The sequence below is a fragment of the Leptodactylus fuscus genome, chromosome 6, assembly GCF_031893055.1.
Source record: "Leptodactylus fuscus isolate aLepFus1 chromosome 6, aLepFus1.hap2, whole genome shotgun sequence".
NCBI lineage: Eukaryota > Metazoa > Chordata > Amphibia > Anura > Leptodactylidae > Leptodactylus > Leptodactylus fuscus.
In genome coordinates, this window is record NC_134270.1 from 120607695 (window position 1) to 120634367 (window position 26673).

Here is a 26673-nt window from a genome sequence, read left to right on the forward strand (position 1 = left end):
TATTTTCACAGACTCAAAAATTCACCCATATGTACAGCAGCAAAGTTTTATACATTAAATGTGGATTTTTAGTAAGGTATTTGGGCACTGAGGTGGCCTTGGATATATCATACTTAGAGCTGTGATCCTGGTACCGTTTTAAAGCTAAGATTCCCTCTATCTTCCGTACAATTCGAGATACAGCCATTTGAAGACACTGTTGTAAATGGGAGCTGTATATAACAGCTCCACTACAATGTCCCTGTGAATCTTGGCAATAAAATGGTACCAGGATTGGTGCTCTAGGTACTATACATCCGGAAACAGAGTATATCTCATACGTTGTGAATATTTCAAAAGCTTCCCTGTCAGGACTTTAGAGATGTCTGTGGCTGTGAAAAGGTGAACAAAAATTAAGAGTCTATTCTCACCGATTCCCTACCGCTCCTGTTCCTACGCTGACCTGTTCCCTGCTGCTTTTCATTTCTGTTTTAACAAAGAGTGAAATTTCTGGGAATGCCAGTGCAACCAATTATTGACTAAGGCTAGGTTCACATCTGCGTTTGGGTTTCCACATAAAAACGCAGTTACCTTAGGAAACTTGCAGAACCCCTAGACTATAATGGGGTCCAATTTCCACATTAGGGCCAATCATTACTGGAAGTATCTACAAGTGGTAGGAAGGGAACTTGGACTATGCCCCAACCAATTGATAAATGAGACCGCTGTTGTGTATGTATATGTGAATAGTTTTATTTATGTGCCTACATATGTGTGCCTTTTAATAGGATAATGTATATTTATACATATATATATATATATATATATATATATATATATATATATATATATATATATATCCCGGTATATATATATATATATATATATTTTTTTTTTTTCGTGTTTTTATTCTTAAAGAGGATATTTAACCAACTCCATTCCGGACTCCAGTTTTGTTTTGTTTTTTGATCTATCCCCCTCCACTTTAATTGGTCTCTCTGCTATCAGGTGGACGGTCATGAATGAGATCTCTCTACACCAACTCCGTTTTAGTGATCGAACCAAAGTCAAACTTGCATCACTTTTATTCCATCCAAGGTGCCCCATCTATTACATCCAAATTGTTTAATAAGGCATATGGATGAGCCTGTCTATAAATGTATATAAAGCAGCTGAATATATATATTTTATAAACGGCAGCCTCTTTTATACATCCCATAGTGCAATGGTCATTGATGCTGATTTATTACAGTACCGTATTAGTCGTTGGAGTACTTTGGCTTATTGCAGATATTTTATATAACGTAAGTAAAGATTATATGAAAATACAATAAGACTTTAAATACATAGAAATGTAATAACCACCCCAATTATATCTTCACCCATATCTGTGTGCATGAATATATACATAGCCAACACATTGGGGCAGTGACGTTCATCTGTAAGGCAATGTGTAGTGTTGTTGCAGTACTGGTGGTTGTCCATCAGGTGGCGTCAGTCTCTGTCATGAGCTAGGGCTTTTGCAGAATGAATCAGGCAAGCTCTTTGCATGGTTCACCAGTTCATATGAATCCCTGATATCTGCAAGTCCTAACCAGAAAAATATCCACTGTTTGTTTGAAAAGCTGCCGTCGCTGTTCTTAAAGTACCTGTTTAAGTAAAAAAGCATGGTGAGCGATATGCAATAATAGGGGTTATGAGATGTACTAAAATAAAACAGTTCGACCTACATATATAGTGCCTGGTCCCAGAATGTATAATATCAGTATAAGCTCTATGCACATATTGACCCAGCTAGTGACGCAAAATTTAAGCTCATAGCATGCAGAAATATGAATACAGCTCTGAAGTAGAGGGCTTCATACACATTACTGAGTGCGCTTTCCCCATGTGTTTAGCAGTCATTCCATTCTGATATTTATAGAGCAGGTCCTACGGTATAATACATCAGAATGGAACACTTAGTTGTGTGCATGAAGCCTAATACAGACTGTGACTGAAAATCAGTATAAGTTAAAGCGATAGGATACAATATCTGATCAATGGATGTCTGACACCCAGGACCCCCAAGATCAGATGTTTTAAGAGACCGCAGCTTTCGGGTGAGTGCTGCAGCCTCTTTACTGAATACCAAGCTCAGCGACGTACATTACAAAGGGACTGTGCTTGGTATTGTAGTTCAGCCCGATTCATCTGTAAAGCCACTCGCACACAATCAGTATTTTGCATCAGTGTGACTAAACCAAAAAAAGGAGTCAAACAGGACAAAAAAAGGATTATGGAAAGATTTTTCCCTCCACTCCAGGTTTTGGCCTTTTAGTATTAGAGGTTTGCTCCATTAAAGTGAATTGAGCTGAGCTACAATACTAGACATTCACCTGTGTACAACTGTAGCAGTATTATGGTAGAAAGCGGTCATGTTTTCTAATGCTGAACATCCCCTTTAAACAATTGGTGTTATATATTACTACTATTACTTGATCTCTACCTACCAGGGATTAATAGGATTAGTCGCCCGTGATCGCCAAAACAGGGTCTGCAGGTCTTGTCGCACGCACTCCCATAGCATTTGGCCAGATCCTTGCCCTTGTCTTGTAGAATTGACCACAAACTTATCCAGGTAGGGGGTTCCTCCCAGCACCGGTTCTGTGGTTATGATGGCAGCTGCATTATACCTGTGGATTATTTATTGGGTTACTCACTGTGGCCATAATAACCTGTCTGTTTTTTATTTTTTTATGTTTTTCACTATAGCAGCTCCACTCTTATCAATGGCTCTTTCTTGTATTGCAATTTCAGTATAGTTCTCTAGAATAAATAAGAACTGCAATACCAGACAAAGCCATGGATAAAAGGGGCAAAAAGAGCAATCCATTTCATCCTCATTCCAATTCACCTATCCTGTACATCCACTTATTATTTTCCTAGACTATGTAAGGCTATTGCAGGACAGTGTGCTCCTACCCCTCAGATAGATAGACAGAGTGCAGTCTCTGTGCGACGTTGCTGATATAATTCTCCTTCAGCTTCTTCTGAAAAGATCTGTTCACCAAGGCGATGAGTCGATCAGTGTCTATGTCCTCAAGGGAACCGAACCTCAACATTCGTTCTGCATTCTTAAAAAGGGTCCCGGAACCTGAGTGGGATAAAAAGTGAGGAGTCAAGACAGATTGGTACAACTCTGAGGTATTACTTGATGGTCAGAGGTATAAGTTGAAGCTTTCTGACCCAATTCAACATTTGTCCCAGACCTATGTTGTGCTGAGGGACCCTTGGGCACCTTTAAGAACAGAGGCCCCCGTGTGTATGTTTCCTCTCTACCCCTTATACTAGGCTCTTGTCCAAGGCTTGTGCAGTCAAATGATTAGGCCTTCTGGACTTCCCTGATCCCCATTCTTTGATGGATATTAGAGAGAGTTGTCAGTAGTTGTTGGGAGCCTATATCCTATAGCGTGTACACCCACTGATGCTACTCTATAGATTCTGATGGCAGGTTTGACTCTGCTACATCTGAAAAGCTAGTCACCCCTTACCTTTATTACTGAATAGTTCGCTGAGCAGAGTTCGTGCGGATGTGATGACAGCAGATGAAGAAGGAGGCAGGCGGTTTAGAAGGTCCACAATGACCGTCACTTGCTGACGCTGTCTTTCGCTCATCCATACAGAATTCCTCATCAGTTCCAGATCTGCTGGAAGATTCACATGGCGTACTACCTGTAGGTTATAGTCAGGTTACAATAGTGGAGATGGTAAAAGTAGAAGGCTTGTGTTTGCTATTTACTATTTGGTAACTAGTGGTACTCTCATCGCTATTGATACTGTTGGGATTTTGCATATAACTACAGGTAAGGCCTGGTTCACACCTGCGTTTGGTATTCAGTTGTATGAACAAGAGTGGCACTGTTTCTGGAAGAGAGCAGCCATATTTTATATAATATCAAACAAACCCTTTGATTAAATAAAAACACGATTCGATTCTGTCCCCTCTCAATTATTTCACTAACTGGTCCCTTCCTATGGGCACTTTGGGGTTTCTCCACTGATAGACAAATAAACCTTTCTGTAGCTCTATGTGCATGTACCGTATATATGTAGGTTTTAATGTGTCTTACACTTTCACTCAGATCCTTCAGTCCACCAGCTGTATTGAGAAATATTATTTTAAGTGGATTCAAGACCCGCGAGATGCTTGTGGTTACTTCCAAGGAGTCCAGCAGAACAGATCGACCAGAAGGTGTCTCTCCGATAGGACAGATGATGGGGATGTTACCAGAGTTGAGACACCAGGTAAGCAGTTCCATGTCCACTGCAGAAACTGTTCCATAACTAGGAGAGAAGATCATGCATTAGATATTCATATCATGTAAATGACTGGACACAACGGCCACCTCTCCAACCAACCTGTTAATAGGCAAGGATCTCGTAACCTGAATTGATGGCTTCTGGCAGACCGACTGGGGGCAACTAAATCCCCCAATGTTTTTGTGTCAGACTGGTTGGACCATCAAGGGACTGTTCTAAGAATACCAGACTAAGGCTAAGGCCCCACGGGCCGTAATCGCAGCGCTAAAGCATTGCGGAAAGAGCCGTGGCGTGAACGCACTGTGGTTCTTTCTGCGGCGCCTTCAACAGAAAGTTTGCAGAGTTTTCCTCTGCGGATTTTCTGTTACAATTATATCTATTGGAAAGCCACCGGCGTTTCCGTAGATATAATTGACATGCTGTGATTTACAAAGCCGCAATGGCTTTGCAAATTGCAGCGTGTCCACACTGCGTTTTTTTCCGCAAAGTGGGCATGGGATTCGCATGAATCCCAACCCCTTTGCTTGCACTGTAAAACGCAGTGTCTCCACTGCGAGCAAATTGCAGTGTTTACGTCCCATGGGGCCCCGACCTAAAGGGTTAACAACCTCACAGGGGTCATTTTCTCACCGTTTTTTCAATTTTATTACAGACCCCTGTTTTAGAGTATTTTAGTGATTCCAGAGTTTTGACTGAAGGGTTATATGATAATAATGCAATATAGGCAATACCTGCCATCTTGTTCCCGAGCAGTCAGCACAGATCCTCCATTGAAAAAGGGCAAAGCAGTTCCAGAGTTGGTATGGATAGCATCCACCAAAGTTTGGCAGTTATGGACCAGCAAAGATTTGGCATCATGATCTGAAGGACGGGCACAGTATGTGCTTGGCAGTCCCATCACCACCAGTGGCTTCATATCCATCCTCTGGAGAAAAGACAGGGCGAATGCTACACTGGTCAAGGACCTCTTGCAGCTGAACACGTTTTCATCCACCTAGGAGAAATGATATAGATTTATGAGAGACCATACAGGTGGTTAGAGCTGACCTGAAATATCAAAACCAGCATATGGACAAGATTTAAAATTGTGAAGACTTACATAGACTTACTATTACATCAAAGCAATTAAAGGGTACCTGAGTTTTCATGAAAAGGCAAAATATATGCAAAGCAGTTTGTTTTATGAAAATGTAAGCCTTCATACATGGTGTCCTACTGGTTTTACATGTAATTCTGCCAGGAGTAACTGAACAATAGCTAAGAAAAGCCCAAGTGACCATAAAATAGTGGATCCAGGAACACTGTACTCTAAATAAAGGTCAAAAACATGGCAAATGCATGCAGCCAAGCAGCTTAAACACAAGAAAACACAAACTATGAGTCCAGTCAGGAAAGCTACTTGCTGTCTGTGAATAATATCCCATCTATAATCACAAAATGAGCCAGAAGTAGATAGAAGTACATAGCAGACTTTTCTTACATTGCAAGTTGTCAGATGAGCAGGATCTTGAGTCCTTTGCACAGAGCAGTTTACAAATATGTGCAAGGCTGTGAGGAGAATTTACTGCGTGAAGAGGGAAAAGCAACTCACCCCTCTGGTCACTATCTTTCCATATTTCCCCTATTTGCTAGAGACTATTTACCTAGTAACAAAGGAGCCAACTGCAAACTATCTAGAAGGAAGACACCTGTTGGAAGGAATTTTAGAGAGGTTTTTCAATTAAAGTGAATTTTGTTTCGGTCCAAAATCACATGCTCTAAGAAATGAGACTAAATTGTCTGTAAAGTTAGTGACCATTTAAGTTTTGGCCTTTGGTTCTACATAGACTGTGTTACATTTTAATGTGAATGAATTATACAACAGGATAATTAGTAGTGTAACAATACTGGTCACAGGGGGGGGGGAACTATGACTGGGCCTGCATGTCACCAGGCCCCTTTCGAATAGATGTCAGCCCAGGGGAGGTGAATAAAAATAACAAATACTTATACTCACCTCTCCTGGGCTTCTGACAATTCCTGGCATCCTCTCCAGGGGTCAATCAAAGGCCCCAGCAGTGACGTTTGAGGCATATCAAGAAGATGCTGAAAAGTGCCAAATGGAGCGAGGATGCCGATGCCCAGGAGAGGTGAGGCAGTGTGAGTATAAATGTTTGTTATTTTTAATCACTTACAAATATTCATTGAATTACATGGGGTTCACCTAAAGCGACTCTAGGGGAGCTCTTGGGAGCATTTTCATCTGTGGGGAGCATATTATACTGTGTGTGGCCACTATGAAGCATATAATACTGAGTGGGGGCCACTGTGGAGCATATAATACTATGTCTGGAGCTATTGTGGAGTATATAATACTGTGTGGGGTCACTGTGGAGCATATAATACTGTGTGGGAACCCACTGTAGAGTATATAATACTGTATGGGGGCCACTTTTGAGCATATAATACTGTGTGGGGGCCATTGTGCAGCATATTATAATGTGTGGGGTCATTGTGGAGCATATTATACTGTGAGGGACCCCTTCACTATTCACATCACATCTGTAATATATCAGGCTGTAATAACATTGTATGGTGATTATAAAACAGATACTGTGCAATGTAAATGATGAAGGAGTAGGTTAAGTATCACAGTACCTTCAAACAGTTGATCAGCAGGGGCTCCCACTGATCTCTTTGACTGTTAGGACCCTGAAGATCAGCTGTTTCCAACAGCACATAGCTCCCAATATTGTTTACATGCTGTGCTCTGTGCTGCTCACCGTATTCTTGATAACTACAGTTGTGGATACTATAGTTGTATCCCTTTCAAGATATGAGATACCACTGCAGCACTTGTAACCGTCACTATCATAAATTCACTGTAGGGAGGGGGTCCCGGAAAAAAGTTTGCACTGGGGCCCACAAGACTTTAGTTACACCACTAAGGATAACCACCTATGGATGTTTGCTAATGGACTATTAAATCCATAAATTTAATGGACTATTCAATCTTACCAACACCAGTTTATCCAAGTTCTTTTTATAATCTATTGTATGTATACACAATGCTTTTCTAAACTTATAATACCACAATACTAGCAGTTGTGGACCCCATACAGTGGGCCTGTTAGTTTATTATGCTGCGTTATGTAAAGGCAGTATAATATGGCTACAAATTGGCAACCGGTAACAGAACGTTATGCTGTTCATCTGCTAGCAGCACTGCAAGAATACACTGGTCTCATAGCTTGAGTCTGGTTGCATTCTTGAGTACCCACCTCCGGCCCCAGAGCTCCAGATTTACAGGTAAATGGTACAATATTGATTGCCTGCATCCTTAATTAGAGGGGCTTAATACCTCATATAAGCTACTTATACATTGAATAGCATACCAGCAGGGGTGAACCTGCCCTTTCCGCCGCCCCCCCCCCCCGGAGGAGGGGGCGGAGCGAAGTGGGCGGGGTGAAGTGAAAGGGGCAGGGCTTAGCGGCGTTCACAGGCAGGGAGAGGACCTGCTCTCTGCCTGAGCGTGAGGGAAGGCCGCTGGAGCAGCGCTGCTCCAGCGGCCTCCCCAATCCACCACTCGGTGCTAAGCCAGTCCAGGACAGCTTGTCCTGGACTGGCTTAGGTAAGCAAAAATGCCGCCCTCCCTGGCATAGCGCCGCCTGAAGCGGTCGCTTCAGGTCGCCTCATGAGAGGTGTGGCGCTGCATACCAGCTCCTGCCCCTAGTGCATTTATATCTATGTGCTAGCTCAGTATCTAACATGTATTTCATAGACGATGATAGATAGATAGATAGATAGATAGATAGATAGATAGATAGATAGATAGATAGATAGATAGATAGATTTAAAAAAAATTATATTTCCCCGTACATTGGTGTCTGTCTAGACAGACAGACAAAAAAAATAGTATAATGGTCGTCATGTTCTGGCTGTAGAATATATTGTCTAGTATCGTATTTTCTATTTTGTTCATTTCCTTCTATAATGCTAGTGGGAGAAGATACAGAACATGGTCAATTGGTCACCTGCTATTTGTCTAGACCTGTAAATGACCTATTGACCACATATGGACTACTAAAACTGCATACAGCAAACCTTGGTACAGTAGTGTACAGTATATCAGATATAGATTCCTATGACCTTTGCTTTGTAAGTCCATTTATAGGACATGTCTATCCATTCTGGTGCTGTGGAATGCACACAGCAAATGGTCAAAGGGTGCAAGAAAAGTCCATTTAGAAATAATGAGCATTCACAAATGTAGCTGCAAAGCATATTCTAGTATAGGAGAGGTTAAAGAACTAAAGGACAAGGCTGTAGAGCTATCATGATCCTGGGGCATGTGAGACTGCTGCTGACTCTATTTAATAGGGGGATAATATAGTTCATAGGGGATAGTGAAGTCTTACATGTCTTCATTACATGAGTTTTAGGATTTTCTGCCAACCTCCAAAATTGCATTGAAAAGTAGTATTCTAGGGGAGAGGTCCTCTCATAAAAGATGGGCAGTATGCATACTATATAGTGGAACTGAAAATTTGTGACAGAGAATTGGGTCGGGATAAAAGGATGGTCTTTTGGAGGGATTTCACAGTATTCATTCAGATTGTCTATTTCTTTCCTAGGTTTGGCCAGTGGTGGGCCAGGGGCCATCTTCTATGCACTAGCTGTCCTCAGATGAAGCAGTCTATCTAGGACAGCACTTTAGTCTGACTACTAACACCCAGGGACATAGCTATGAAAGAAAAGGACTATCACTATGGAGAGCCTTCTTAATGGACATATTAGTCTGTTGTGGAATGGATTCTGAGGGATCTAGTGGACCTTTTAAAGAAGATTATACTTTCATAGCCATTAAATATCAACTTAAGCCTAGTAAGATGTGACAAGACTTTATTAACCGTTTGCTGTTATATACAGGATGAAACCATTATTAAAATTAAATGCATGGTTGACTTAAACTTCTAAGACATTGTCCCGGATTAGAAAAACATGGTGCATTCTTCCAAAAACAGTGCCACACCTATTAATGGTCTGAGTGTTGTATTGCATCTCAGCTCCACTGAAGTACATGTGGCTAAGCTACCCTGAGAACACATATTGGTGCTGCTTTTGGAAAACAGCACCTATTTTTTTTAATTGTGGACAACTCTTTTAATTGTCTTTAGTAAGACTTACCTCAACAACAGCAAAAGCCTTTTGATATGTGGAATGCATCTCCTGAAACTGTGCTAGCCAATGACGTGCTTCACTCGGTGTACCGCCACATTCTTTTAAGAATGCTCGAATGTCCCTCCGCACCAAGGAACGGTCAACCATGGAGGAGATGCCACCAGACTCCTTGGAGACCACCCTTTGATTAGTTGCATTTTTAACTTCGTCATGGGTAGGATCATCCCTTATTCTAGCACGCTGATGGAGGACAGAGCCTCGTCCACTACTTAAAAAGCGAGAATGACGGAGGGACAATGTTGTAATTCCCTGTACAGATGTCATAAGGACTCAGGTCTGTGTCACACGCTTATCTTTTCACTCTTGCTTTATCCAGGTCTTATTGAGCTCTAGTTTACACTTCTTCTTTAGCAAACTTTTTGTGTTCACAGACTATTGCATCAGTAGAGGTGGAGCTTGGTTTTGGCTTGAGAGATGACTAGAAGCTGTGGGCTTCTATAGGACAGTGTAACTGCTCTGTGCCAGTGACTAGGTGGTATAAGGCATTACTTTTGGTTGGTTGGAAAGGTACAAGGAACTTTGGCGACCATAGAAGTTTAACCTGATTTTGACTGAGGTCAAGGAGTCTTATTAGTCTTATGATTTATGGTCTGCAGGTATCACATACCAGACAGAAGTGGACATACCTGGGTGGATACCACAGGTTCCTTCTGTAGACTAGCACATGTACAGATTCATACCAAGATCTGACAAAAAATTATGTAATGAGAAGGCGTTACTGTATTTAGTGTCCACCCAGGCAATGTCAATTATGTGTTCACTTAGTCTATATATCCTATGTACAAGTGTTCAATGCACATATTTGCCTTGTAATAGAAAATCACAAGATGAAAACCCTAAAACAAGCATCTGTTTGCGCGTCAGCTGAAAATATCCTTTTTTTCTTATCAGTATAAAACTGATAATGATTTACTGTCAACAGAGATAAAATGTTGTACATTTCAGATAGGGGGGTAAAGGGCGGCCTGATTTTGGCAGCTTCAGGACTTGAACCTTGAATTTGTAAGCTTGCAACTGCAGAATTAAAAGGTTTGGCTACAATTTTTTGGATTAAGAGTTGTTGATCATAGACATAAGTTATCTAGGGGGCACACCGCTGTATGACAAACATCTATCTCTCCCAGGGGGGCTCAGAATTTTTATATTTTGTGGTTTTTTAAAGTACATTTAAACTTTTAGGTTTTTTTTTTTAACTTTTATTTTTAGACCCCCTAGGGGATTTGCTCATACAATATACTGCAACATACAGTCCTATGAAAAAGTTTGGGCACCCCTATTAATCTTAATCATTTTTAGTTCTAAATATTTTGGTGTTTGCAGCAGCCATTTCAGTTTGATATATCTAATAACTGATGGACACAGTAATATTTCAGGATTGAAATGAGGTTTATTGTACTAACAGAAAATGTGCAATATGCATTAAACCAAAATTTGACCAGTGCAAAAGTATGGGCACCTCAACAGAAAAGTGACATTAATATTTAGTAGATCCTCCTTTTGCAAAGATAACAGCCTCTAGTCGCTTCCTGTAGCTTTTAATCAGTTCCTGGATCCTGGATGAAGGGATTTTGAACCATTCCTCTTTACAAAACAATTCAAGTTCAGTTAAGTTTGATGGTATTTGGTATTTGGGCCCCTGGGACTTCATTGTGTCCAGACCCCAGGTCTCAACACTGAGAGAGGTGAAGCATATTACTTATTTGGAGTGGAGTAAAGACACCCCATAACCACCACAGTCCCCTCATCCCAAGCCTGGGTGTTGCCAATAAGCTGGATAATACTATCCCTATTGGGAAGCCAAACAAGTTCACTGTTCTGAGTTTTATGAGTAAAATTCACTTTGGTTCAACTGCACCACTGCCTCCTGAGTCATTCCTGCGCTTACCATTAGGACCCTTCTGAACACCACTAAATGGCTCAGGGTGAGAGAGGACCCTTCTCCAACTGGAAGCGCCAACTATCACCATCATCAGGTACCACACAGGTCCTCCTCAAAAGTGTCCAATAGAGATGAGAGAACAGTGTTCTATCGAACTCATGTTCGATCGGATATTAGACTGTTCGGTATGTTCGAATCGAATCGAACACCGCATGGTAAAGTGCGCCATTACTCGATTCCCCTCCCACCTTCCCTGGCGCCTTTTTTGCTCCAATAACAGCGCAGGGTAGGTGGGACAGGAACTACGACACCGGTGACGTTGAAAAAAGTAGGCAAAACCCATTGGCTGCCGAAAACATGTGACCTCTAATTTAAAAGAACAGCGACGCCCAGCTTCGCGTCATTCTGAGCTTGCAATTCACCGGGGACGGAGGTTTCCGTCCAGTTAGCTAGGGCTTAGATTCTGGGTAGGCAGGGACAGGCTAGGATAGGAAGGAGAAGACAACCACAACAGCTCTTATAAGAGCTAAATTCCAGGGAGAAGCTTGTCAGTGTAACGTGGCACTGACGGGCTCAATCGCCGCAAACCAGCTTTCCCAGGATCCTGAATGGAATACACTGACAGTGTATTCCCGTATACCCTATATATACCCCCGATACCCATTCCAAAGGTGTGCCCCCCCACCTTCACCCCAGAAATACACTGCAAGTCCCCTAGCAATAGAATTGGGGCTATATACACCCACTATTTTTGCTACTGCCATATAGTGCCATTGTCTGACTGGGAATTCAAAGAATATATTGGGGTTACAAATACCCTCATTTCTTGCTACTGCCATATAGTGCCAGTTTCTGACTGGTAATTCAAAGAATATATTGGGGTTACGTGCACCCACAATTTTTGCTACTGGTATATAGTGCCATTGTCTGACTGGGAATTCAAAGAATATATTGGGGTTACAAATACCCTCATTTCTTGCTACTGCCATATAGTGCCAGTTTCTGACTGGTAATTCAAAGAATATATTGGGGTTACGTGCACCCACAATTTTTGCTACTGGTATATAGTGCCATTGTCTGACTGGGAATTCAAAGAATATATTGGGGTTACAAATACCCTCATTTCTTGCTACTTGTATATAGTGCCAGTTTCTGACTGGTAATTCAAAGAATATATTGGGGTTACGTGCACCCACAATTTTTGCTACTGGTATATAGTGCCATTGTCTGACTGGGAATTCAAAGAATGTATTGGGGTTACAAATACCCTCATTTCTTGCTACTGCCATATAGTGCCAGTTTCTGACTGGTAATTCAAAGAATATACTGGGGTTACGTGCACCCACAATTTTTGCTACTGGTATATAGTGCCATTGTCTGACTGGGAATTCAAAGAATATATTGGGGTTACAGATACCCTCATTTCTTGCTACTGCCATATAGTGCCAGTTTCTGACTGGTAATTCAAAGAATATATTGGGGTTACGTGCACCCACAATTTTTGCTACTGGTATATAGTGCCATTGTCTGACTGGGAATTCAAAGAATATATTGGGGTTACAAATACCCTCATTTCTTGCTACTGCCATATAGTGCCAGTTTCTGACTGGTAATTCAAAGAATATATTGGGGTTACGTGCACCCACAATTTTTGCTACTGGTATATAGTGCCAGTTTCTAACTGGGAATTCAAAATGCGCAAGGCTCCCGGAAAGGGACGTGGACGAGGCCGTGGGCGAGGTCGGGGGAATGGTTCTGGGGAGCAAGGTAGCAGTGAAGCCACAGGGCGTCCCGTGCCTACTCCTGTGGGGCAGCAAGCATTGCACTTCTCCACAGTGCCAAGGTTGCTTGCCACATTAACTAAACTGCAGGGTACAAACCTTAGTAGGCCCGAGAACTAGGAACAGGTCTTGCAATGGCTGTCAGAGAACGATTACAGCACATTGTCCAGCAGCCAGTCAGACTCTGCCTCCTCTCCTCCTATTACCCAACAGTCTTGTCCTCCTTCCTCCCAAAATTCCCAAGCTTCACAGAACAATAACCCCAACTGTCCCTGCTCCCCAGAGCTGTTCTCCGCTCCTTTCATTGTCCCTCAACCTGCCCCTCCACGTCACGATTCCACGAACCTAACAGAGGAGCATCTGTGTCCAGATGCTCAAACACTAGAGTCTCCTCCATCTCCGTTCGATTTGGTGGTGGATGACCAGCAACCCACCCTCATCGACGATGATGTGACGCAGTTGCCGTCAGGGCATCCAGTTGACCGGCGCATTGTGCGGGAGGAGGAGATGAGACAGGAGTTGGAAGAGGAAGTGGTGGATGATGAGGACACTGACCCGACCTGGACAGGGGGGATGTCAAGCGGGGAAAGTAGTGTGGATGTTGAGGCAGGTGCAGCACCAAAAAGGGTAGCTAGAGGCAGAGGCAGAGGTCAGCAGCTTAGGCGAAGCCAGGCCACACCCGGAATCTCCCAAGATGTTCCAGTTCGTACCCAGCCCCGAAAAACTCCCACCTCGAGGGCACGTTTCTCGAAGGTGTGGAGTTTTTTCAAGGAATGCGCCGAGGACAGATATAGTGTTGTCTGCACAATTTGCCTCTCGAAATTGATTAGGGGCTCTGAGAAGAGCAACCTGTCCACCACTTCAATGCGCCGTCATTTGGAATCCAAGCACTGGAATCAGTGGCAGGCAGCAACGGCAGGACAAAGGCCGCCTGCCGTTCACGCCACTGCCACTGCCTCTGCCTCTGCCACTGCCACTGCTGACTGTGCTGGCGATGCACTCCAGAGGACGAGCCAGGACACCACTTCATCTGCCTCCGCCACTTTGTTGACTTCTTCCTCATCCTCCCCTGTTCCTGTCTTATCTCCTTCTCCTGCACCATCAAAGGCACCATCAGGCGCTTCTTTACAACAACCCACCATCTCTCAGACATTGGAGCGGCGGCAGAAATACACTGCTAACCACCCACACGCGCCAGCACGTGTCACTCAACATCAGGCGGGCCCTTAGTTCCGCGCTTTGCACAAAGGTCCACTTGACCACCGACGCGTGGACAAGTGCATGCGGACAGGGACGCTACATTTCACTGACGGCACACTGGGTGAATGTAGTTGAGGCTGGGACTGCTTCCCAAACTGGCCCGGTGTACCTCGTCTCCCCGCCTAACATTCCTGGCAGGGACACGAGAAGAACACCCCCCTCCTCCTCCTCCACCGCCTCCTCCTCCGCCACCGCCTCCTCCTCCGCTGTTAGATTGACCCCAGCTACGAGTTGGAAACGTTGCAGCACTGGCGTTGGTAGACGTCAGCAGGCTGTGCTGAAGCTGATCAGCTTGGGGGACAGACAGCACACTGCCTCCGAGGTGAGGGATGCCCTCCTCGATGAGACGGCAATATGGCTTGAGCCGCTGCACCTGGGCCCAGGCATGGTCGTTTGTGATAACGGCCGGAACCTGGTAGCAGCTCTGGAGCTTGCCGGACTCCAACATGTTCCATGCCTGGCCCACGTCTTCAACCTAGTGGTGCAACGTTTCCTAAAGAGATACCCCAATGTTCCAGAGCTACTGGTGAAAGTGCGGCGCATGTGCGCCCACTTTCGCAAGTCGACAGTAGCCGCTGCTAGCTTAAAATCTCTCCAGCAACGCCTGCATGTGCCACAACACCGGCTTTTGTGCGACGTCCCCACACGCTTGGACTCAACGTTTCAGATGTTGAATAGAGTGGTTGAGCAGCAGAGACCTTTGATGGAATACCAGCTACAAAACCCTAGGGTGCCACAAAGTCAGCTGCCTCAGTTTCACATCCATGAGTGGCCATGGATGAGAGACCTTTGTGACATCCTACGGGTGTTTGAGGAGTCCACAAGGAGGGTGAGCTCTGAGGATGCGATGGTGAGCCTTACAATCCCGCTCTTGTGTGTTCTGAGACATCAGGGATAACTCAGATCACACAGAGGAGTTAGGGATAGCATCCGATCCGTCACAGCTGGAGAGTAGGTCCACACATCTGTCCGCTTCATCGCGTTTAATGGAGGAGGAGGAGGAGGAGGAAGAAGAGTTGTCCGATGATGTGATGGTGATACAGGAGGCTTCCGGGCAACTTCGAATCGTCCCATTGTTGCAGCACGGTTGGGTAGACATGGAGGATGAGGAGGAAATGGAGATTGAACTTTCCGGTGGGGCCAGAGGAGTCATGCCAACTAACACTGTGGCAGACATGGCTGAGTTCATGTTGGGGTGCTTTACAACCGACAAGCGTATTGTCAAAATCATGGAGGACAACCAGTACTGGATCTTTGCTATCCTTGACCCCCGGTATAAAAACAACATCTCATCTTTTATTCCGGTAGAGGGGAGGGCCAATCGCATCAATGCTTGCCACAGGCAATTGGTGCAGAATATGATGGAGATGTTTCCAGCATGTGACGTTGGCGGCAGGGAGGGCAGTTCCTCCAGTAGGCAACCAAGTTCTCACCGGTCCACACAAACGAGGGGCACACTGTCTAAGGTCTGGGACACCTTGATGGCACCCCCTCGCCAAAGTGCCGCCACGGAGGGTCCTAGTGTCACCAGGCGTGAGAAGTATAGGCGCATGTTGCGGGAATACCTTTCCGACCACAGCCCTGTCCTCTCCGACCCCTCTGCGCCCTACACGTATTGGGTGTCGAAGTTGGACCTGTGGCTTGAACTTGCCCTATATGCCTTGGAGGTGCTGTCCTGTCCTGCCGCCAGCGTCCTATCTGAGAGGGTGTTCAGTGCAGCCGGTGGCATCATCACTGACAAGCGCACCCGTCTGTCAGCTGAGAGTGCCGACCGGCTCACTTTGATAAAAATGAACCACCACTGGATAGAGCCTTCATTTTTGGGCCCACCTGTGTAAAGCACCCCAACATGAAACTCCATGTCTGTACTCAACCTCTCCAATTCCTCCGCATCCTCATACTCATCCACCATAAGCGTTGCACAATTCTGCTAATACTAGGCTCCCTCCACCTTGATTTCCCCCAACTCTGCTGGTTAGAGGCTCCCTCCACCCTGATTTCCACCAACTCTGCTGGTTAGAGGCTCCCTCCACCCTGCTTTCCCACAACTCTGCTGGTTAGAGGCTCCCTCCACCCTGCTTTCCCACAACTCTGCTGGTTAGAGGCTCCCTCCACCCTGCTTTCCCACAACTCTGCTGGTTATAGGCTCCCTCCACCCTGCTTTCCCACAACTCTGCTGGTTAGAGGCTCCCTCCACCCTGCTTTCCCACAACTCTGCTGGTTAGAGGCTCCCTCCACCCTGCTTTCCCACAACTCTGCTGGTTAGAGGCTCCCTCCACCCTGATTTCCACCAACTCTGCTGGTTAGAGGCTCCCTCCACCCTGATTTCCCCCAACTCTGCTGGTTAGAGGCTCCCTCCACCCTGCTTTCCCATAACTCTGCTGGTTAGAGGCTCCCTCCACCATGAATTTGCCCAAACTGGGCTGGTTAGAGGCTCCCTCCACCCTGATTTCCACAAACTCTGCTGGTTAGAGGCTCCCTCCACCCTGATTTCCACCAACTCTGCTGGTTAGAGGCTCCCTCCACCCTGATTTCCCCCAACTCTGCTGGTTACAGGCTCCCTCCACCCTGCTTTCCCACAACTCTGCTGGTTAGAGGCTCCCTCCACCCTGCTTTCCCACAACTCTGCTGGTTAGAGGCTCCCTCCACCCTGCTTTCCCACAACTCTGCTGGTTAGAGGCTCCCTCCACCCTGATTTCCCCCAACTCTGCTGGTTAGAGGCTCCCTCCACCATGAATTGGTCCAAACTGGGGTTTTTAGAGGCTCCCTCCACCATGAATTTGCCCAAACTGGGCTGTTTAGAGGCTCCCTCCACCCTGCTTTCCCACAACTCTGCTGGTTAGAGGCTCCCTCCACCCTGATTTCCACCAACTCTGCTGGTTAGAGGCTCCCTCCACCCTGATTTCCCCCAACTCTGCTGGTTAGAGGCTCCCTCCACCATGAATTGGTCCAAACTGGGGTTTTTAGAGGCTCCCTCCACCATGAATTTTCCCAAACTGGGCTGTTTAGAGGCTCCCTCCACCATGAATTGGTCCAAACTGGGGTTTTTAGAGGCTCCCTCCACCATGAATTTTCCCAAACTGGGCTGTTTAGAGGCTCCCTCCACCATGAATTGGTCCAAATTGGGGTTTTTAGAGGCTCCCTCCACCATGAATTTGCCCAAACTGGGCTGTTTAGAGGCTCCCTCCACCATGAATTGGTCCAAACTGGGTTTTTTAGAGGCTCCCTCCACCATGAATTGGTCCAAACTGGGGTTTTTAGAGGCTCCCTCCACCATGAATTGGTCCAAACTGGGTTTTTTAGAGGCTCCCTCCACCATGAATTTCCCAAAACTTGGCTGTTTAGAGGCTCAATCCACCCTGATTTTCAAAACAAATGATGGTGCCAACCTCAACTTACTACAAGGGCCAAATTCACTGCTGCTGACAAGCTCTCCTCACTGCAAGTGCCAAATACACATGTTTCAAGGTGTTTTCCTACTGTCAGAGAGGTGGTATTGAGTGTGTAAAGTGTGTAGTTGTTAGGCTGTGATGTTGGGGTAATAGAGGGTCTTTGGTGTGTTAGATGCCCCCAGACATGCTTCCCCTGCTGTCCCAGTTGTATTCCAGAGGTGTTGGCATCATTTCCTGTGGTGTCATAGTGGACTTGGTGACCCTCCAGACACGGATTTGGGTTTCCACCTTAACGAGTATATGTTCCCCATAGACTATAATGGGGTTCGAAACCCGTTCGAACACACGAACATTGAGCGGCTGTTCGAATCAAATTTCGAACCTCGAACATTTTAGTGTTCGCTCATCTCTAGTGTCCAACAAGGGAGGTGGACTGGAGGAGTTCAGTAGCATGTACTCAGCCTACCATGTTACATCACTACCATCATTCCTACTCCCATCCTCCAGTTCCTTTCACTGAGTTGTGGCACATCTCTATCCCTGTAGTTTAGAAATTTGGTTATGAAGGTGTGGAAAAGCCCCGGGTGGAATGATTTAGATAAGTTGTGGGCCCTCTCCACAGCAAACATAGTGAAGAAATTATAGGCTTTGGACCCTCTGCACGTTCATGGAGTCCCAAGATGCAAACATTGCATCTCCGTAATCTATTTTCCTGGTCTTCCATTCAATCTGAGCAGGCTGTAACCTCAGACAGGGCGTTTTGCATAGGGGTCAGTTGTCCTCTACGTCACTCACTCAATGTTCCATCTTAGTGAATGTTTCTCTAGTACAATAGGCATTTTACCAGATGGAGGAGATGTCCACTTCAATATGATCAATTCTATTATCCAGGACAGCGTGATGCTGTTCATTTGCCAGCAGCATCTTCTGGATATCCAGATAGGGTTCCACTGAGCTAGATGGCCGCTCTGTAGCAGGTTCATCCACTTCACCAGATTGTTTACTGCTTCGGCTTTTACTTTTGACAACTTTTACTTTTGACAACCTATTGCTTATGATAGAGGCTTTGGGGTTACTACAGCCTCCACTGCAAACATAGAAAGAGTCTCCAATGGAGACTCTGACGCAGACGTGAACTTAGCTTGAGAGGCTGAAACAGCTTTCAATAGAGAGGCAAGGGGAAGAATGAAAAATGCAGGATTTCACAGAAAGGATCCAAAATTTGTTAATAAAAGTATATTACAAAATTTATTAATGACATAAATACTGCCAGAAAATTAAAAATTGTCAGAAAGTTTAGCAATGCTTTAAGTTACTACAAAACAATATACAAAACAGATTTAATGGCAAAACTCTAAACACCGGGAACTGGCCAGGATTAGGATCTTGAAAGTGACTTACTCTTGGGGGAAGAGCATACTTGCCAACTTTTCTGGAATATCTGTCGGCCTCCTGACAAACATGTTAAGTTCCTGAAGTTATAGAACAGTTGGCAATCCTCCAGGACTTGGAGGTTGTATTTAACATAGACTCTATGTTAAAGAGGACCTTTCACCGATTTGGGCACAGGCAGTTCTATATACTGCTGGAAAGCTGACAGTGCGCTGAATTCAGCGCACTGTTGGCTTTCCCGATCTGTGCCCTGGGTAAAGAGCTATCGGTCCTGGTACCGTAGCTCTTTACAGTAAGAAGGGTGTTCCTGACAGTCAGTCAGGTACGTACTTCTCCACAGCAGAGCCTATCACGCTGTACAGTGTGAGCGGGGAGGAACTCCCCCCTCCCCTCCTGATAATACTCGTCTATGGACGAGCACTGTGAGCAGAGGGAGGGGGCGTTCCTCCCCACTCACACTGTACAGCGCGATAGTCGCCGCTGTGAAGAAGGACGTACCTGACTGACTGTCAGGAACACCCTTCTGACTATAAAGAGCTACATTACCGGGACCGAAAGCTCTTTACCCAGGGCACAGTTCGGGAAAGCCAACAGTGCGCTGAATTCAACGCACTGTCAGCTTTCCAGCAGTATATAAAACTGCCTGTGTCCAAATCGGTGAAAGGTCCTCGTTAATGGATGGTCTTCAGTTTCCACCTGTTTTCATCCATTTTTACCTTAGTTTTTGTATCCATGATGTAAACATGATGTAACTGGTTCCTAGTTTCATAAGCTATTCTTTCTGAGGTTGTCTTCTGGTATATCAAAGATCACATTAACCATATGGAAAATGGTACATCTGCAATGGGTCCTATAGCAGTGGGGTCCCCCTTTAAGGCTTCGTTTACATCAGTGCCAGAGTCTCCACTGAACTCCACTGAAATGTCTGCTAGAAATTGGCGGATGAAAAAGTCCTGCATGTATGACTTTTTAGTCTGTTTCGGTTTTAAAAAGACTGATACCTGACAGATCCCATTATAGTCAAAGAGGTCTGCTGGGCTCTGTAACAGCTGTTGTTCTGGTCCTCCAATGGATAGGCCAACACTAGGGTGAACCTAGCGACAGTCACCATATAACCAATGGGACAGTCTGGCCATTTGGGTGCTGTGCCGGACAGCCAGTCCTGATCTTTACTCTATCTGCATCTTCTGGTATGATATTGTATGGGGGCAACTGAGAGGGCATTATAGAAACTAAAGATATATGGCAGAAAAAGACCATAGGGGCCATCTAGTCTGACCTTACATTATTAACTTTTTATCTTAGGATAGATGTGTGTTTATCACAAACATGTAGAAGTTTACTTACTGTTGATTTCACAACCACCTCTACTGGAAATTTGTTCCAATCCTCATCTACTCTTTTAGAGAAATAATATTTCCTAAAATTGCTTCTGATGTTTCCCCAACTAATTTTGGATAGTGCCCCTGAGAGGGGCAACAGAGAGGATATTATACTTTCTGTGAGCCTCTTAGAAGGTTTTTGACTAAGTGGGGGCACTTATGAGACATTATACTAAGTAGGACCACTTAAGGGACATTATAATGTGTGATGGGAACTAAGGTCACATCATCACTTTAAGTTGAACGGGATTATTACTGTGTTGGGGCACAAACTGACTCAATATGAAAGGTTTTGGTCAAAGGGGACATAAGTAGAGCTAGGGAAACAGCTTGAAACAAAAAAAAATTCCTGCATTGCACCTAACATGGTGTCACAGTAATCTGTTGTTGTGTACTCTAAAAGCTTGGAGGCATGTTTAAGTGGTGGTAATGGAGGAACCCTACTTATGAAGTCTTTGCACTGGGCCCACGGATGTGTTAAAATGACCCTGGTCATACCTGTTGGGTCCATTATCATGTCAGAGCCTGTGCTCATTGGAGGCTCCATTGGGATTTTGGTGTCCGACCTTTGAACTAGACTTTACAACAGATAGCACCAGCTTGTCACCCATAATACATATCTATAGTGTCTCCCTCTCCATATCTAAGCCAGGGGTATATCTTCCATGCGGTGACCTGAGGCAATGGCCTAAGGTGGTGCCTCGTGGAATAAACTAGATATTGGCTGGTGGGCTATGATAGGCCAAAAACAGAGGGTTGTATATCATGTGTGGGTCAAAAAAGAGTTATACTATGTGGGGGCAAAATAAGTTTTTTTTTATATGCCAATGGGGGGGGCGTGTCCTAATTAGGGGGGCCCCATCACGCAACACTAGATAGCCAGGTTGGGTATCTTTTTTTGTTTTTTTTGTTTGTTTTTGAGGTGAAGACACCTTTCTATAGTTCGTGCCAAGCAGCAGAAAGGCTAGGTTCACCCCTGATTTAAGCCTGCAAGAGAATGTCCTGTGTGTACAATGATAATGCTTTGTCTGAACCCTCAAAACATTCCTATTGGTAGTTTCAAGGGAGGCAAGATAAGCCATAATCCATGTATAGGTATGTGTAATGAGCACAGACTAGCAGTATATGTGTTATTGGGCCCTGCCTGGTAGCATTTATGACTGAGCGTGCTGGAGTAAGTGTGATAAGTGTGCACACTGGAGGACATGGGCTATGACATGTCATAGAGAGGATATAACATACAACGGTATCTCTATTATTACTATTAACCTATTACCTGACAGCACTCCTCATTATTTTCTTGTCTTTGATCTCTAGGTGATCTCTGCTTCCTTAGTTGTAACTTTATGACAAAAAGTTTCCTACCCCAGTAAATGTTTTTGTTGGGCCATATTAATGACAGTACTTATTGAATTTTTGAAGGATCTTCACTGCACTTGTTAGCTCCTGCCTGTCGCTAGATTACATATTTGTCCTTTTAGCGTAACACGTTTGTTCTAACCTCCGATCCACCCTTGTGTTTGCCCCCCTTTGTATTTGCTGATAAAGCACCATATGATAACACAGTCACACGGTCTTGCATTTGTCACACACAAATACTATCCAAGTTGCGCATAAACAAATAGATTTTGGCTTGATATCAGGTCATTCGGGAAGTAGAAAATGTAACAGGACATTTGGAGGTAAATCTGTCAGAACATTATATTCCTGTGCCATCCTCACATACCTGCGTGACAATCATTAAGAAATCCTACACCGATAATTTAGAGATCTTTAATCTATAACACTCAGTACCACAATGTCACAAACAATTTGTACCTTTTAGAAAATCTCTTTTTGCTAGAAGGGTTCCACAAAAATGAGCTGATAACAGAAGTTATTCTGCCTCTGCAGGGGAAGTGAAGAATTACATGGTACCAATTAAAATCAATTGACGAAAGTCTCGAGCATTCTTCATTCCTACTGCCCAATAGCTTCATTAAAATAGACTCATAAATTTTTGTGTAAAATTCTAGCCAATAGATTACAAAATCTATCCCCAATTCACGCTCCTGAATACAGAGAAAGTCTTTGTTAAGGTCTCCTGGCCTTCCTTTACATTACCCTCACCAGACGTAATTTTTGCCTCAATTTCATTATAACATGTTAGAAGGGAGCCTATTAAGTGTTATTTGTCCACCATAAGCCCCAGCTTGTGCAGGGTGGTCACACACTTTCGTATGCTATCCCTCACAAAGATTTCTGTTACCTAAATAGGACCATTATTTATTTTGGTAAATATTGTCAATACTGTCCCAAGTAGGGATCACAATCTCAATTTTCTATCAGTGTGTCTTTGTAGTATGGGGGGAAGCAGGAGTACTCAGAGAAAACCCACATACAAACTCCTTGAGATGTTGTCCTTGGCTGGATTTGAACCTTGGACTCCAGTGAGCTGATACTATGCTCATTCTCAGGTATGCTCAACTACTGTCATTACAGTATATTACTGTCATCTGTTATAGGATGAGAAGAATAGTCTTTAAAGGGAACCTTTTATCACCTCTATGCATAATGTAATAGGTTCTCTTCTGCTGATTCTGGTACAGTTGGAATTTTTTCTCTAGTCCCCACCCTTCTTGGGCAATAGGTGCCTGTCATAGAGCTAGATGTATCATTGGTTTTGAATTGTTTCTCTAAGATGACTGATTTCTCCCAGTTATTTGGCATGGCAACTTTCTAATATGCAGGTGATGGACACAGTAACAAGAAGTAGGCAGGGTTCTGAAGGATTCTTTACTGAAACCTAGAAACAGAAGAACAACCTTTTGAAAAGTTGGTAGAAATGCAAACTGATAAAGTGACTAGTGCTCACCAATACTGCTAATGCAATAAGAGTCTTCCCTTTGCTCAGTTGAGATGCAGAGCGATGATGTCCAGACTGCTTAAAATAGTCCCACTGTCACCTCACTGGGTTCCAGTAGACCATTGTACACTCTCACTATCTTGAGATCCACTCTGGGCTACTCACGGTTCTATGATCCAGTTTCTCCTCAGTAGGTTGCTTCACACATGTGGATATTCTGTGAGTCTTGATGCTGTGCATGCCAACTGAACACTGGGCACCAACAAATGGTGATTTACAATCCCTGCACTCTACCCACCTAGGACCCCATGTTGGTAACACCAACACCCTCTGGCAATTCAGGATTTAGTTTAACTTCATGTTACAGGTCTACTTCCCACTGATCCCCCATTTATGGGGGTGGAGATTTCTAGAACAACCACAAATATACTGTATATTCTTCCAATATTCACATTTATATGAAACATTTGGAATCCTCTCTAAGGTTTGGGCCCCATGCGGCGTAAATGCTTCAAGAAAAAACCACAGAATTTTACAAACTCCCAAGGTGGATGGGATTCTAGCTAATCCCATCCACATATTGCGAAAAAATATGCGTAGGGGACACATTGTATTTTCCAAAAACATTGCAGTTTTGGAAATCGCAGCATGTCAATTATACCTACGGAAACGCTGGTGGTTTCTCTATAGGTATAACGGAAGCATAGAAACTTGAAAAGCACTGCAGGAAAACTGTAATATATTGCCCCCCACAGTTTTTTCTGCGGTGCTTTTTTGCTGAAGCCCGCTCCGTGAGATCTTACCCTACAATTCCTTTCCCAACCCACAGTTGGTATAACAGGGCATTCTCTCTCTTCTTCACCTGATTGATCCTCAAAATCAATAATCACCCTCCAAAAATTAAAACCCATGTACTCAAATGCGCATATTCCACATATTCGTATTTCTTTTCCACACGGACTGGATGAAGGCATTTACATTTCAGTAAAACAAATTGCAAACATTTTTACTATGTGCGAAAATCTCAAGAATCAAAATCGAAGCTTATTTACAAGACACGGTTGGAACCTCAAAAAGGAAATTTCAGGAGTGTCAAAATTAGCTCCTAAAAAGCTGATGAAATGGTACAAAAAGTATGTTGGAAAATCATATAACTTTTCATTATATAAAGAATATCATTTATTTGCTGTAAATGTAGTACCCCTTTAAGACTTAATGTGCCACACATTGGGAACATAAAAGTAACCACGCCATACGGCAACCTCTTAATGTGGCCTACAACTAGGGTTGAGCAATCGGGATCGGAAAAGATCGGATTCCGATCGGCGATCGAGTAAATTTCACGATCGCAATCGGAATTCCGACCCGATCTTTTCCAGCGGGATCGAGTTTAGAGATTATTTCAAGATCGGCTCAACCCCTAAGTGACTTTTTCCATAGAGAAGCATTGACTAGGGTTGAGGATCAGGATCGGAAAAGATGGAATCCCGATCGGCCATTGAGCAAATTTCACGATCGGGATCAGCTGGAAAATGATCGGAAATTTTGAATTCGATCCTGAAATCTCAAGATTGGCTTAACCCTACCTACAACCTTATATTTGTACTGTATTCTTGTTTACATAAGTGAAATGTCAATCTGCTCCAACATGGTAGAGGTAGACCCCAGCAATGTTGTAGATGGGGATAAAAAAAAAAAGAGAGGCTCCAGACCAATACAGACAAAGAGAAGTCATACTACAATGCCTTCCAAATCCTCATTATTGCCTCTGTGATTCTATATTACAGTAGTTGGCTGTTCAAGAAAAACTTTATCCATGTTCCCTAATATGTACAGTATGTGGAGAAGAAAATCACGCAGCAAGGACATACATACCAAAGATGTGGTCCATATATAGAGGAAGCCTAAACTGTACTTGATCCCATCAGGTTGGCAATATGGTGGCAAGAACCTGAAGAACTATATTATTAGCATGTAGATGGGAAAGGGTTGCGAAATGTGTGTGGAGCGGAAACAAACGCCATGCCTTTCTATCCTGGGAGGCAAAATCTATAAACATAATGGGGTTCCATTTTGATCTTTGCTATAGAGACTGCAAAACACTAGAAATTGAGTTTTCCATTCAAAATATTCTCAAAAAGTTCTCCCTGTCAACAAAAACTGAGTTCCGGAGGGGTCTACATTAAGAGATTGGATTCCCTCTTTAAATAATGACCAAAATGGCAACTTCTTTATTACTTTCTTTTCCATTTTTAATCTTTATTTATTACTATGTGTTCTTATCCAAGGTCTCCAGTTAATGAACATTGATTTCTCTTTCATCTGTCGCTGTTTGTTGAATTGCCAGGAACATGACCAGAAGAAGAATAACACAAATGAGATGACTTTGTGTGTTATGTGATAGTTAGATTTTTGTTGTCACAGCTTTATGTGCTCTCCGTGGCATTGTTTCAAGCTTAGGCGCCCATACGTAGGCACATATTGTATAGTATACAGTACAGATAATCATTAATCTTTAATAGGGCCCCCAACTACCACGTGCCATTCATAATACTCAGATGGCAGAGGGCAAGTGTCCCCACTAAGCTGTGTGCTAGGAAAAGGAAGGAGTTAAATCAACATTCTACTGAAGATTAGCAAATCCAATAGGAGTCCTATCTGTGAGCATGTTTGCAGTGTGCGCTAACATTTCGAGAGTACACAGCTTATAGGAAACTATGCAGAGGGCTCTGTGGCCCCTCTCATGCACTAAGGCCCAGGTATGACTGATATTTCTGCCCATGTTCAGCATGGCATATACCTATTCCTAGAACACATCAACGGCACATGATGAGCATAGTCTGTTCTCATTTCTATATGTAATTGATCATCTCACTAATACTATCTATAGAAAGTAGTCACCTTGTAAATGCATTACATTCCTTCTGTATCTGTTCCTAATGTATAGCCTGTGTTGTGCTCCAGAGCAGCAATCACAATTCTTTTTTTTTTTAATCATCTTGATTTTTTATTCCCCTCCTCCTCAACACTGGGAACTACAAGGGGTAAAAGCCAAACAGAAATAAGCATAAACTGGTATAAGTTATGTTTTGTTTGCTCCTTTTTTGTGTTTGATACTGTTGAGTAGTATTTGGAATTGTGGGTTGACACTGCGTCTTTAAATGGTACCCTTGTCATATACCCATTGTTTCTTATAAATAAAGAATAAAAATGTGCTGTTGTTACTATGGAAAATATTTCA

The 26673-nt window shown here is 43.8% G+C and overlaps 1 protein-coding gene across 1 annotated transcript; it reads right to left on the bottom strand.

The window, feature by feature from the left end:
• Positions 1–1483: 1483 nt before the first annotated feature.
• NAGS (N-acetylglutamate synthase) lies at positions 1484–9765 on the bottom strand. The gene is made up of 7 exons (XM_075278665.1): positions 9448–9765; positions 5013–5275; positions 4092–4305; positions 3513–3693; positions 2944–3115; positions 2472–2654; positions 1484–1628 (listed from the first exon to the last, which is right to left on the bottom strand). Exons 1-7 carry the CDS (start codon positions 9763–9765, stop codon positions 1484–1486), a joined length of 1476 nt encoding a protein of 491 aa, XP_075134766.1.
• Positions 9766–26673: the final 16908 nt, after the last annotated feature.

Coding starts and splice junctions, on each gene's coding strand:
- NAGS (XM_075278665.1), bottom strand. CDS start 9,765: ATGACATCTGTACAGGGAATTACAACATTGTCCCTCCGTCATTCTCGC. Junction 5,276..9,447: donor AGGCTTTTGCTGTTGTTGAG/GTAAGTCTTACT, acceptor CATTTCTCCTAG/GTGGATGAAAACGTGTTCAG. Junction 1,629..2,471: donor ACTAATCCTATTAATCCCTG/GTAGGTAGAGAT, acceptor TTACTTAAACAG/GTACTTTAAGAACAGCGACG.